The sequence below is a fragment of the Ahaetulla prasina genome, chromosome 9 (genome assembly GCF_028640845.1).
Source record: "Ahaetulla prasina isolate Xishuangbanna chromosome 9, ASM2864084v1, whole genome shotgun sequence".
NCBI lineage: Eukaryota > Metazoa > Chordata > Lepidosauria > Squamata > Colubridae > Ahaetulla > Ahaetulla prasina.
In genome coordinates, this window is record NC_080547.1 from 730,057 (window position 1) to 743,546 (window position 13,490).

The 13,490-nt window shown below is 49.6% G+C and overlaps 2 protein-coding genes and 1 long non-coding RNA gene across 4 annotated transcripts in view; 1 reads left to right on the plus strand and 2 right to left on the minus strand.

The window, feature by feature from the left end:
* Nucleotides 1-1,695: 1,695 nt before the first annotated feature.
* LOC131203736 (uncharacterized) lies at nucleotides 1,696-3,792 on the minus strand. Its single transcript, XR_009156468.1, has 2 exons — nucleotides 3,630-3,792; nucleotides 1,696-3,529 (listed from the first exon to the last, which is right to left on the minus strand). It is a non-coding gene; the product is annotated as an uncharacterized LOC131203736 (long non-coding RNA).
* A 154-nt stretch (nucleotides 3,793-3,946) lies between these two features.
* On the plus strand, nucleotides 3,947-5,312 carry PBDC1 (polysaccharide biosynthesis domain containing 1). The gene is made up of 6 exons (XM_058194255.1): nucleotides 3,947-4,038; nucleotides 4,127-4,192; nucleotides 4,289-4,348; nucleotides 4,450-4,590; nucleotides 4,695-4,806; nucleotides 4,905-5,312. Exons 1-6 carry the CDS (start codon nucleotides 4,003-4,005, stop codon nucleotides 5,021-5,023), a joined length of 534 nt encoding a protein of 177 aa, XP_058050238.1. The 5' UTR covers nucleotides 3,947-4,002; the 3' UTR covers nucleotides 5,024-5,312.
* A 141-nt stretch (nucleotides 5,313-5,453) lies between these two features.
* The window catches only part of XPO7 (exportin 7), a 46,225-nt gene continuing 38,188 nt past the window's right edge, over nucleotides 5,454-13,490 (minus strand). For both annotated transcript variants that reach the window (XM_058194228.1, XM_058194227.1), the window contains exons 20-28: nucleotides 13,348-13,436; nucleotides 12,790-12,897; nucleotides 12,153-12,235; nucleotides 11,324-11,538; nucleotides 10,184-10,322; nucleotides 9,207-9,367; nucleotides 7,551-7,649; nucleotides 7,339-7,466; nucleotides 5,454-6,600 (exon numbers count right to left, since the gene is read on the minus strand). In XM_058194228.1, coding sequence (XP_058050211.1) covers nucleotides 6,507-6,600; nucleotides 7,339-7,466; nucleotides 7,551-7,649; nucleotides 9,207-9,367; nucleotides 10,184-10,322; nucleotides 11,324-11,538; nucleotides 12,153-12,235; nucleotides 12,790-12,897; nucleotides 13,348-13,436 — 1,116 coding nt within the window. In that variant the 3' untranslated portion in view covers nucleotides 5,454-6,506. The remainder of the gene's footprint in view (nucleotides 6,601-7,338; nucleotides 7,467-7,550; nucleotides 7,650-9,206; nucleotides 9,368-10,183; nucleotides 10,323-11,323; nucleotides 11,539-12,152; nucleotides 12,236-12,789; nucleotides 12,898-13,347; nucleotides 13,437-13,490) is intronic.

Sequence of the window (13,490 nt, forward strand, 5' to 3'; positions counted from 1 at the left end):
CAGAACGAAGGAGGACTTTCTTGGTGGTGAGACCCATGAAGCGGCGGAACGGCTTCCCTCCCGCACTTGGGGCGTTTCTATCCCTGGAGGCTTTCAAGAAGGGACCAGAGGGCCATTTGTCCAGGAGGGCCTGGGGTCTCCTAGGAAACCCCAAGCTCCCATCCGACTCTCATTCTGTTGTAAAAGAAATAAAATAGTGACTTGAACCATCAACCGTGAGACAAACTTTGCATCTAGTTGAAGATCAAGGTGAACCTAGTTGACAGCTTTGTGATCCAAAGCTTAGAGACGGGAACTAGAGGGTCAGATATACCGGACCCAATTCTTATTAACAGAGAAGAAGTGATAGAAGGAGTTGAAGTTATAGGAACTTTGTGGGAGAGTGACTGTCTTGCTGGAATTGAATATAATGCAGACACAAGCAATAGGACAAAATCAAAATAGTGTCTTAGACTTTAAGAGAGCCAATTTCAACACATTTAGAGCTTGGGAAGGGGAAAAACAACTCAAAAAGTTTGGGAAACAAATAAGATTATAAAAATCCTGTTTAGAACAATAACACTGAGAAATAAGAGATGCAGGAAGATACCAGCATGGTTGCATAAGGAACTCTCTAATAACCTGAAAGATAAAGAAGACAAGTATAAAAGTAACTAAGCAGAATATCTGCTGCAAACATGAAGATTGGACTGGTTTTTTTCCCTTTTGTGTATAGATAGATACAAAGAATGAGTTGAGCGGTTCTTCTTTCTCTCTGCTTCCAACACCTCCCGGCCATCTTCCATTGGTGGATTGATCGTTTCCTTGACTTTTTTCTTATTTTTTTTTATGTTGAAAGAAACTTAAAATTATTTTTGAAATTTGTTGCAAGTCTTAGCTCATTCTGAACTTTAGTTTCCCTGATCATTTTTTTGCAGGTTGAGGCTATATATTGATATTCAGCCTCTTTCCATTTTTTAATACTTGTCCCTTTTATCTTTCAATTTATTAGAGAGATTTTTGTGCAATGAGGCTAGTTTCTTCTTGGATTTGTTGCATTTCTTTTTCAATGGTATTGCGCTCAGGTGGGTTTCTATGATATTTTTCAGAGTTTCCCATGCTTCTTGAGTTGTTTTCCCCTTTAGGATTCTGATCTTGGAATCTTTCCTAGGCTCCCTTTGAGTTTATTAAAATCAGCTCTTTTAAAGTTTAAGACACTGGTTTGATTATGTTCTATTGCTTGTGTTTGCATTATATTAAATTCCAATATGATGTGATCACTCTTGCCCAAAGTTCCAGCAATTTTAACCCCTTCTTTTATTTCCTCTCTATAAGGAATCTGTTTGATCTTCCACTAGATGCAGAGTTTGTCTCCCAGCTGATGTCAGGGTAGTTAAAAGTTCTCCATTACTTCAGTGGTTTGTTTCCTGCACACTTCAGTTAACTGATTTAGCAAAATGTTCATCTATTTCCTCTGCTCAGCTGAGTTGTCTGTAGTACATACTTACTGACAATGTCATTCTTTTTTCCCCTCATACATTAACCCAAATGTATTCAAGGAGGGGACTATTAGGGCATCTTGACAGGCAACTTCTCTATAAATCTTCCAGCAAGGAGAGCCCCTCTTCTCCCCCGCTCCGGAGTCTGTTGCATTGGTGAAGAACTCTTAATGTTAAGACACTTTTCCTGAATGACAATGTAACAAAATATGCTATATTGTAATAAAGTTATTTATTGCCCTGGCTTCTGGAACAACTATTCTGCCCCGTCTTCCATATGGCAACCCTTTAGGTTCTTGAAGATAGCTATCTTGCAATCATCATAAGGCTAAATATACCCAAGTTCCCCAATCATTTTTCATTCTGGTTGGTCAGTGTCCCTCCAATATGTAGTGTCCAGTGCTGGAAATATATTCTATATGTGGAGTGACATGCACAGGGAGAATAATTTCCTTTGATCTTGCCTTTATTCTTGATGCACTTTTATTTTGCAGCTGATTCACTCCGAGTCTGTGATCATAAACTTTTGGTACATGCTGTTGCCCTCCTTAAGCACAGTGACCTTGGGCCACTCACCACCTCTCAGCCCTAGGAAGGAGGTAGTGGCAACCCACTTCTGAAATCTTGGCAAGGAAACTGCAGGGATGAGTCCAGGGTGATCATTCCCTGCATCTAAAGTCACACCTTTGGTTTATCCTTCTCAAATGTAGGGTTTGTCTATATTCTGATGGAAATTTTGCCCATTGCTCCAGCTTCTTAACATCCTTCTAAATCATGACCTTGCCTTCTCTAAGGTATTTGCTATTTTCCCCATATTTACATTGAAACTTTGTTCATTTTTATTTTTAAACATATTATTGAAACTATATATACATACATATACATACATACATACATATATATATGGAGTATCAGTGGTGATTCAGCTTGACAGAGCTGTTGGTGCTATTTGGGCACAATGGTTGTCAGTTCTGTAGCCATCTGATCTAGCTCAGCATGGCCCATCTTCTGCCATCTTCTATAGCAGGACTGTGGTAGGACACACTATGCCCACTGCATTTCTTCATCCCAGTGATTGTTTTATTGTTTTCTAAAAGATTACTCAAGGATGCCTTGTTCTTTCTGACAGGCCTAAAGTGGCTTAAGAAGGTCAGGTCAGTGCATTAGATGATTAGGGAGCTGGAGGCTAAAACATATGAAGAAGAGTTATAATCAGAATAGACCTGGAAGGGACCTTGGAGGTCTTCTAGTCCAGCCCCCGCTCAAGTAGGAAATCCTATACCATTTCAGACAAGTGACTCTAGACTCTTCTTAAAAACATCCAGTGATGGAGCGCCCATGATTTCTGAAGGCAAGCAGTTCCACTGGCTAATTGTTCTCACTGTTAAGAAGTTTCTTCTTAATTCCAGGTTGCTTCTCTCCTTGATTAGTTTCCATCCATTGTTTCCATCCATTGTTGCTTTGGAGAATAAGCTGACACCCCCCCCCCACTCTTTGTGGCAACCTCTCAAATACTGGAATGCTGCTATCATGTCACCCCTGGTCCTCCTTTTCTCTAGACTAAAGGTAAAGGCAAAGGTTCCCCTTGCACATATGTGCTAGTCGTTCCCGGCTCTAGGGGGCGGTGCTCATCTCTGTTTCAAAGCCGAAGAGCCAGCACTGTCGGAAGACGTCTCCGTGGTCATGTGGCCGGCATGACTAAACACCAAAGGTGCACAGAACCCTGTTACCTTCCCACCAAAGGTGGTCCTTATTTTTTCTACTTGCATTTTTGACGTGCTTTTGAACTGCTAGGTTGGCAGAAGCTGGGACAAGTAATAGGAGCTCACCCATTACACGACACTGGGGATTCGAACCGCTGAACTGCCGACCTTTCGATCAACAAGCTCAGTGTCTTAGCCACTGAACCACCGCATCCCACTTTCTCTAGACTAGCCAAACCCAAATCCTGCAATGGTTCTTCATAGGTTTTTGTCTCCAGGCCTTCAATCATCTTCCTTGCTCTTCTTTCTCTCACAGAGAAGAGAGGGTTGAGTTATTCTCCAAGGCACCTGAGGGCAAGAAGTGAAATTCGTTAGAGAGAGAGAGGCAACCTAGAAGTAAAGACAATTTTTCCAACAGTGAGAACAATGAATCAGGTGGGCGGGTAACCTCTGGAAGCTGAGGCTTCTCCGTCGCTGAAGGCTTTGAAGAAGGGAGCAAACCGCCGTTTGGCTTGGATGGAACCGGGGGTGGGGGTGGGGGGTTGGACTAGAGGACCTCCGGGGTTCCCTCCCATCACGAAGGGCCGCCAGGCGCAGAGCCGGCCTTTCTTCCACCAGGCAGGAAAAGGATTTTCTTCCAGGCCGCCAAGAGAGATTTTTCTGGCCTCGCTTCCTTCCTTCCAGCCGCCGTGGGCGCCGCGCTTTCCCCGGAGGAGGGCCGGGGGTCCCAGGCAGGCGGGGCCGAAGGCGGGGCGGGCCCGCCGCTCCCCTTCCGGCCTCCTCCTCCTCCTCCTCCTCCTCCCTCCAGCGGCGAGGCCGGCATGGCGGCGGCGGCGGCGACGGGCCCGGGCGCGCTGGTGAGCGGAGGCGGCGGGCGAGGGCTGCGGGGGGCCTGCTGGGCGCCGCCTGACCGCCTCTCCTCCTCCTCCTCCTCTCTCCCCGCAGGGCGCCCGGGAAGCGGCCGAGGCGGCTCACGTGCTCTCGCTGCCGGCCGAGGCCTTCGGGAACGACGTGAGTGCCGGGCGGGCGGCGGGGCGGGCGGGCGGGCGGGCGGGGCTGGGGCTCCGCGCTCACGGCTCTCCTTCCTTCCTTCCCTCCCTCCGGCAGCCGCGGCTGGAGGCTGCCTGGGCCGAGCGCGCCTTCCAGCACGCCCACGTCTACTTCCACGTGAGTCCCGCGGGGGGGGGGCGGCCGGGCGGAGGGAGGGAGGGAGGGAGCGGGGGGGGGTCGGGGCCCTTCCAGCGCTGACCCTCCCGGCTGCCCCGCAGCTGATCTCGGCCGCTGACCCCGCGGGGCTGAGGCTCACCCGGGCCGACGACCGGATCTACGCGGCCTTCCGGCGGAGCTTCCCCGACCTGCGCGTCGACCTGCTGGACGTGGAGGCGCTCAAGTCGGAGCCGGCCAAAGAGGTGGGGGGGGGTCTGGGGGTGGGGGCGTGCTGGGCGGAGGTGGGGGGGGCGTGGCGGGGGACTGACCCCTCCCTCTCTCTCTCTCCCCCCCCTCCCCCCTGTAGAAGTGGCGCCCCTTCTGCCTGCAGTTCGAGGGGGCGGTGGAGGACTTCAACCTGGGGACCCTCCTGCGCCTCGACTGCCGCCAAGGCTACTCGGAGGAGAACTCCGTGCTGGGTGAGCGCGGGCGGGCGGGCGGGCGGGCCGGGGCAGGGCCGGGCGGAGGGAAGGAAGGGGGTCGCCGTGACGCCCCCTCCTCGCCTGCCTCCTCGCAGCGCCGCGCATCCAGTTCCTGGCCATCGAGATCGCGCGCAACCGCGAGGGCTGCAACGGCGCCGTCTACCGCCGCGCGGGCGCTCCGGAAGCCGAGCCCGACCCGGCAGGACCCCGCTGAGCCTCACCGGACGGGACCCCGGACGAGAACCGTGCGAGCGAGGCGTGGGGGGAGGGGGCGGGCAGTCGGGGTCTCCCCTCCCCCCATGGGTGGCCTAGAAGGGGGGGAGGAGGCTGGGGGGCATCGGGATGGGTCTGCTTTGGGGAGCTGCCCCTTTGGGGGCGCTGGGATGGCTGAGCAGCCCCCCCTCCCTCCGCCCCTTTCTCCAGTCTGCCTTTGGTTTTGTATGCCGGACTATGGCAGGTCCGCCTGGATCTTGGCTTGTAAAGAACAGTTGTTCCAAGATTAACATTTGTGTCACTTGTTTTCCTTTTTAAAGATGGACCCTCATTTGTGGACCCCACGGGCTTTTCTCCCGCAGGGGAACCCCTCCGTTGGGGACCCTGCGGCTTACACCCCTGAAGAGTAACGCTCTGGCCTCATTGCACACAATTCAGTAGAAACCACTTTAATTTATTTGCAGCCACAATGCTTACACTGTATGCGGCAAACATCCGTACAAATCATTCAGCAACCTGGTCGCAGAAAAAGGACCCAGCACACAATCGCCAGAGGAAAGAATTCTCCCCTCCCCTCCCCTCCCCCCTCAAGGAGATGCTATTTGGGAAGAGAAACCGGGTTACAATTCGATCTGGGCTTGGGGGGACAGGAAACTAGCAGCAAAGGGCCGGGCGGGGACAAAGGAAATCCGTCTCCCCTGTTGTTTTCGCTAAATTTAACATTTAACAAACGTTCTCACAGCTTTTGTGGGAAAAGAGATTTGTCCGAAGGATTTAGGGTGCACTTTGCGGGAGAGAAGCTGCCCACCGTTTCCAGAGCTAGAAGATGCTCTGTTAGCAGGGCTGCAGTGAGGAGTCGTTCACAGATGCTGCTGTCACCAGAGGGCCAAGTCCTCCCCTCTCCCAAGATAGTGCAGGGTGTGTGTGTGTGTGTGTGTGTGTACTTGGAAGGGCAGGAATGTGGCATGGCTTTGAGCTCCTAATGAGGGAAGGTGGGGAGGGATGGTCTAAGTTGAAGGGGCAGATAAGAAAAATATACATTTGGAATTTTACACTTGTGCCTCTACACTAGTTACTAAATATAACTCTGTACTCTCACACCCCTTGCCCAGTAATGTGGCAGGTAGCCGGGAGACTCTTCACTCGCATACCACCCTCGCTCTAGCATTGGTGCACTATGTAAAAATTTCAGTCACGCTTTTTTTTAAACTTGAGTCAATATAAACCTTGTTCAAAATGTTATGAAAAAATGTACATGTTTATACAAGGCAGGCTGTGGCAGGACACAGGGTTCCTCTGACATTCACACAGGGAGGTGCCAAGTGTGCCTCCCCAAGGAAAAAACCCCTCTCCGAATGAACCTTTTACGCCCCCCTCCTGCAGCCTAAGCCCCAAGGAGGACCAGCAGGGATCGGAAACGCCCTTGTGTCTTTCCATCGGAAAAGTTAACCTCCTCGGCCCAGAGAGCAACTCCTGGCGAGACGTCAGCTCATCATGTCGTTGCTGTTTACCCCGTAGGTGGAATTTTTCATGGAATCGTTTACTTCTCGACGAAACGCAGAAAGATTCTGTGTAAACCTGGCAAAGAAAGAGGCGTCAGGATGGGGGCAAACGGCTGGATGGCAGCGGAGGGAGCTGCGCTCATTCTCGGGGAATCGCATGAGAATCAACCAAATTCAACTTCCGGCAAAAGCCAAATTTTCTAATGCTCTGAATTACAGCTTTGAAAACATGGCCGCAAGTGAAGGGCAAACCTGATATCCCTTCAGCTGCTCCCAATTTTTCCTTCCGTTTTCTTGGAAACTTGGCTTTTGAACACAAGCAAAGTGTAAGCTACTTTGGAAAGGAGCCAAGTAGGTTCCTTCCCCACAGGGACCGAATGCTTCTGAAAGGATAACTCTCCTTTCAGGGTGGGGGTGGGGGTGGGGGTGGACGGTGACATTTCTTTTGTTCCTCTGAGTGGGAAAAGTAATGGAGAACAGCTGCACCAGGCTGAGCCTCTGAGCCAGAGAACCATATTTAGGTGGTGGTGGTGGTTTATCTTTTTGAGTCCGTTAAATTTAAGGGAGGATTTGCAGCCTGCTCGGCACAGGGAGTTGTTTTGCTGGCACAGGGTTTCTCGCAGTTTGGGTCAGAAGAGACGGTGGAGCCACCCTGACAGGCTGCACGTGGTCCTGGCCTATTGGGCAATCCCCCGTCCTGGAGTTTGGCTGCGAATCCATCCCGCAGTGGTACCTCTTCCTCAGAATGAAACTACCGTAATAAGAACATTGGAGTTCGGCTGTTCTGCTGGCTGCATTTTGTGAAGATACTGACCTATCACGATTCTTTGTCAGCAGATTCCGCTCAATGCCTTCCATGAGATTTTCAAAGCAGAGATGCATTGCTTGTTGCTTCTCGGGGGGCTGGCTGTTTACTATGCTATTCCTTAAATCTGAAAAATACTACCAAGGAAAAGTTCACGCTTGTGAGCTATCCAGGTTAATGTGCCAGCCGACAAGTAACAGCACCCTAATCTGGGGCCTTACCTTTTCATTGAGTAGTATCAAGCCAAGCAGAGGCCGTGACATGGACCATTGGTTCCTGCAGTCTTCAAATATGATGATATTCAAGACTGTGGACAGCATCTGGAATGATCAAGCACAATCCAGTCAACTGTACAGGTCTACCACTCACACTGGGGCACTTTCAGGGATTATGGGGAAACTGGGAAGGAGCAGCGGGCGAGACGCAGGACAGCTCATCTAATGAAGAGCAATTGCGTCAGATGGGAAGAAGTTTGGGGGGAAGCAATTCAAAATATTCAAAGAAGCATTTAATCCCTATAAATGAATGAGAAATTGGAAGTGGGAACTGAGAATGCCTAGTCTAACGAAGAGAAGGACTAAGGGCGACATGGTAGCAGTCTTCCAATATCTGAGTGGCTGGAACTGGTTTCCAAAGAAAGAAGCACAAAGATCACTCCACAAATCCAACAGGTAAGAAAATAACAAGAGCTCTTAGACTTATATACCGCTTTATGGTGCTTTCCAGCCCTCTCTAAGCAGTTTACAGAGTCAGCCTATGGCCCCCAACAACCTGGGTCCTCATTTTACCAACCTCGGAAGGATGGGAGGCTGAATCAATCTTAGCCAGTAATTGAATATTTGATGACTTTGGCCTATGTAGACCACACGGGCCACAGTTCTTAAAAACATGGGCCTTCTGGACCAGCTCATTTGCAAACTAAAGAATTTGCATGGTGACCAGGAAGCAATGGCTGGAACAGAATATAAAGTAACTAGCTGCTTCAAATGAAGTATATCAAGACTGCATTCTGCTACCTATTCCACGGATATGTATAATATATTTTGAGAAAAGCTAGATTGAAAGAAAAAAAATAAGACTGTTGGAAGAAATACTCTGAGGAATGTTGTGAGATGCAAGGAATCTCCGGGGCGCAGCATATGGCTGCAAACGTTGGGCTACTGATAGGATGAACAGAGAAAAATTGAGCCCTTTGAACTGCAGAAAGGGATTGGGAGCGTCTTGAACTGCCAGAAGAACAAATACTTGGAGCAAAGCCACACAACTCACTGGAAGCATTAAAAACCCGGTTAAAGCCTAAATATCTTGGAACGTGGAAGCTGGTGCCTCCGATGAAGGCCATCCTGAAACGAGACACTGATTGCTGGGCACTGTCATTGATACCAGGGACGTGTGCCTGCAAGCAGCTCGTGACAAGACGATCCTGGCAAACTGTTGGCCTCTTGGCCAGGAAGAGTCAAAGGCAGCTAAGCATTTTCTGCAGAACGGTCACTTCACCTTCAAACAAATATTGAAAATGAGGAGATGAAAAGTTCTGCAGTCATTTCCTGGGGACAGAAGAATCGCTTCTTGTGACCCGTGTGTACAGAGGTGTGCATCACACAGTGTTAACAACCAGTTCGCCCAGCACCGAAAATGTGAGCGTGCGGCCTTCCACGTATGCACATGGCTTCAAAAACATGGTGATTATAGGATGGGATAATGCTGGAGCGGGCCACCCGCTGATCGCAACTACCAGTTTGTCTGAACCGGCCCACCTGCGTGTGTGTGTGTAAATATTCCGGGCTTTAGGCTTACCTACATCACTCAATTAAAGAGCTACGACCCTGCAGCCGACTTCAGAAATACCCCCTTAGTACTGCCCTCCTTGTCCTGACCTGTTGAATCATCTCAGGGTGCTGCTGCATGATGTGGAGGAACCGGTCGCTTTCCTGGGTCAAAGGGGCCGGCCTCTTTTTGGTACTGCGGGAGAGCTGCTTGAAGAGATAAGTGACAATGTGGTCTAAGCAGGAGCAGCATCCAGTGCAAACCATGGTATCTGCCAGGAAGAGAGAAGGGGCAAAGAGGAATGAGGCCGGAGTTATGTCGGGTCAAAAATTCCTATTCAATTCGCTGGATCATCTACTTGGCGAGCAAAGGCAGCCTCAGGCCGACCAAGTAAGCTGTGACCGTCGTGGACTCTTATTCTCTTGGCAGAATTTCTTCAACCCTTCCGGTCCTGGGAGAGGTCGTATGCCTTGTTCATAACTTAAGGCAAAGCATTACTTTTCTTGAGTTTTCATAGTAGGTACAGATAATTTTGCCAACATATATATATATATGACTCTTTGAGAGAAACCCAGAAGTGAATTGGTCTCGGCTGTTGTGGAATTCTCATTAAAACGTTTCTATGATCAACCCTTGCAAGGCTATCATGCAGAATCAGGGGTGGCTCTACCAGCTGAAAACCCACCCAAATGATCAGCGTGAACCCCTCCTGAAGGGCTAATGATCAGCCAGCTGAGGCTGCCAAATCTTCCTGAGAAAGCTAATGGAGGGAATAAAGAGAGAATAAAGCTTGAGATTGCTCTTATCACCCACTTTGCCCATGAGAGATTAAGGAAATGGCCATCTTTCCTGAAGGCCAATCTTTACGTCAAAATGAAGAGACCAAACCAGGAGCTACAAGGGAATTAAGGAAAGATTTAGATGTTCTACTGGGAATTGTATCTAAGCCAGGTAGAGTTGGCGTCTACATCCCTTTGCTGCCGCTGCAGAACAACAAAACCACAGGGCACGTTAAAAGGCTTTCACGGCCCTTCCCCGACTCTCAGGAGGAGCCCTCAAACTTCCCAGTAACAGTTCCTGAACTCACCTAGTGCTGTGAGACCTTCTGAAATGGAAGACAGAATATACATGATCACGTGTGGCTCCAGGCTAGCTATAAAATTCATGTGATCTTGAGTAAGAACTTCCAGTAACGAATAGTAGGACTGGCTGAGTTTAGGGTAATCCTGAAAAAAAATCAATGAAAGACAGGAATCAGGAGAGCTTTCAAAGGAGTTTTCTGGGCCCAGAATGTGAACTTGGGTTTGGGGACCATTCAGACATATTACACCCCCGCCCCTCATGCAACCTCACTTTCAGAAGCAGTGATTTTCAAAACCTTTTACTTTTATGACCGCTGAAGGTACAGCTTCCAATTTATTGGCCAATTATCTGTAGATAGTGTAACCATTCTTTAGATGAATTCCTAGACTGGAGAGGAAGAGCCGTTATCATGCCAGGCCCTCATCTGACCATCCAGGGCTATTTCATATATATATTCCTGTAGTTTTATATCACGTGACTGTTTAACGCAGAACTCTTTCAGTCTCATTATTAAAGATTTTGACAATAGCTCGGAGAGCTAGTCACAGGAGAGCCTTTGTGCAATTTTGTGTTGTGTGCCTGTTGTGCCCTTTCCTGGACCATGAATTCCTGCGCAGTCACTCAGGCCTGGCCAATCTGGGTCCTCGTTTTACCCATCTTGGGAGGCTGAGTCAACCTGGAGCCTGGTGAGATTCGAACTGCCAAACGGCAGTCAGCACAAGTAGCCTGCAATACTGCACTCTAACCCCTGCGCCACCAAGGCAAACCACTTTTCGCAAGAAAGGAGGGTGAGAAACCAATCCTCTGTTCTGCCGTTTATCTTATACCCCAAGTGGTCCATCCTCAGGGCAAAGGGCAAATGGGATGGAATTGGGCCCTGGTCCCTCAGTCGGGCCAGCAGCTACTTTCACAAGAAGCAACCTCATGCCAGAAGAGGCAAAGATCCATGGGTAGCCCAGCTCTCATTACATTATGAGTGAGGCCAAATTATGATGCCAAAACATTATGTAAGAGTTCGGGTTTCAACACACACACACACACACACACACACCTTTGAGGGTCACTTGGACCAGCAGCAGGGCTGAACAATCCCAGAAAAGTCAGAAGTGGAAGAGGACTGGGGTTCGGGTGGGGACATTCTTACCAGCAGGTCGCTGTGTGGGATGGAGAGCAGCAGCTTGATGAAAGTCTGCAAGGCATTGTCGAGGGCATCGTCCCCATAGAGGCGGAAAACACCAAAGTTGACGTAGCTGCCACTCAGGGCGGCTTTTAGCATGGAGAAGCAGATGGAAACCCCTTTGAGCTTCAAGGCATAAACCTGATCTTTTGGAACTTCCCCCAAAGTCAGAATACGGTTTCCTGCAAAAAAGCAAGCGCAGGTATCTCAAAAACATTCCCTCAAAGGATAGTTTTCTTGTGTGGCTCCTGGGAAAAAAAGGAAGTTGAAAAGCCAAGGGCCGGTCTTCAGAGAACCACAAAATAGCTGCATCTGGTCAAGTCTAGTCAAAGCCACATCACCTTGGCACAGAAGCAAATAGCAATAGCGCTTAGACTTTACAACTAAGTGGTTTACAAATGTCAGCATGTTGCCCGCAACAATCTGGGTCCTCATTTGACTGACCTTGGAAGGATGGAAGGTTGAATCAACCTTGAGCCCGTCAGGATCAAACTCCTGGCAGTTGGGCAGAGTCAATGCTGCATTCTAAGCCCTGCCCCACCTCAGCAAAGCAAAGGCCAAATTCTGCTAAACTGAGAAAAGCTTCAAGGGAGAGCAGCTCCTGGCCTAGCTTCCTTTCTCCTTTGCTGTTGCAGACCTTTCAAAACCGGGGGCTCTCTGGGAAGAGAACTGCACAGGCTGCCCCCCCCCCTGCCAATTCAGAGCCATGGCAGCAAGTGGGCCAGGCAGTGTGGCCTGGGCGAAGCTTCCTTCCAATCTGACCCAGCCCAAAGGCTGTGAAGGGAAAGATACCCACCGTAGGTAGTTATCATTTTACTTGTCTCGCGGAAGAGCAGGATGCCGTTTGGGGAGGAGACATCGAACTGCAGCCTCTGGGACCTGAAAGCAAGGGAGAGTTGTGCCTTGGCTGAGATGCCCCATCTGTGTGGGCAACCGGAGAGGCGGCCCCGGGCTCTGAACAAGGACTCCTTCAGGCATAAAGCCGCCCTCTTTGCATTCTTTTGAAAAGCCTTACATAGTATTTAGTGGCTGTTTCCAGCTCACTTACTGACTGCTGTAAACAGAGGAATGTCTCAGGCTGCCTTCCCCTCAGGGAGAAAGGGTCCAGGAAAGGTCACTGCCCTGGTGGACTCTTGCCATGGAAGCTGCCTGAGGCCCAGGCCTTGCCCCCGTTTGGGCTGCTCCTGTCTGCACTCCTATCTTTTATGGGCTCCAAAGTTGTTTTACTACCTGGTAGAAGCCTCGTACTTCTTTAGAAACTGTCTAAAGGTACTGGAAATGCATCCCAGCACTTTCAGGTAAGATCAATATTTATGTTTTTAGAGCTAATAATTACGGCTTTTTCTCCTCATCCCACCTCTCTCCTGTCCTGGCCATCCCTGTAGGACAGCCTTCCTTCAGGTACGCAAAGAGGCCGCTTGGAGTCCACGTACCTGTTGTGTACCAGCTCAGCCATCAGTTTGAGCACAGGGGTGGTGCAGGCTGGGTCATGGTACCAGAGCTCAACTGCCCGCTGCAAGATTGGCATGTAGGCTGGGTAGCTGTAAAGCTGAAGCTAAGGACCACCTGATTACTTCCAGAATCAACTCAGACATTCATTCTTCAGGTCAGAATAGCCAAGATGGCCAGATTATTGCAAAGCTGACCGCCATAGACTCAGTTGGCAAATAAAGGACTTGAAAAAAAGACAAATGATCTACTGGATCACTCCAGGTAAGAGTCAATAAGTGTTAAGCCGCCTCCTGCTTTCTGCCCAAATCTACATGATTTCAGCCATCTGCTCCTAAATGTCGGAAGCAGAATCCTACAGATCAGGTGCTATGCTGTGCAGGCTGCCTTTCTGATCTGCCCTGCCTGGGAAATTCAAGCCTAGTATTGGCAGGTGAGGCACCGTCATCCCTCGAGTCATCAGAAAGAGCTGGAGACTCCAGAATTCAGTCGTCAGCCTCATTCCCATTCCAGGAAGCGACAGGCACCAGAGTCAAGGATACATCCACTCGAAGAGCATCATAAAACTAGTCTTGGCGTTGAAGGCAAAGGCAATTCCCCTCAGGTCCCTCACAAGGCCAACCAGCGTCCTCTGGAGGAGGGGAAAGACACAGATTAGAGGGCAGAGGCACTGCTTCATGTCCTC

Coding starts and splice junctions, on each gene's coding strand:
- PBDC1 (XM_058194255.1), top strand. CDS start 4,003: ATGGCGGCGGCGGCGGCGACGGGCCCGGGCGCGCTG. Junction 4,349..4,449: donor ACGCCCACGTCTACTTCCAC/GTGAGTCCCGCG, acceptor GCTGCCCCGCAG/CTGATCTCGGCCGCTGACCC. Junction 4,591..4,694: donor AGTCGGAGCCGGCCAAAGAG/GTGGGGGGGGGT, acceptor TCCCCCCTGTAG/AAGTGGCGCCCCTTCTGCCT.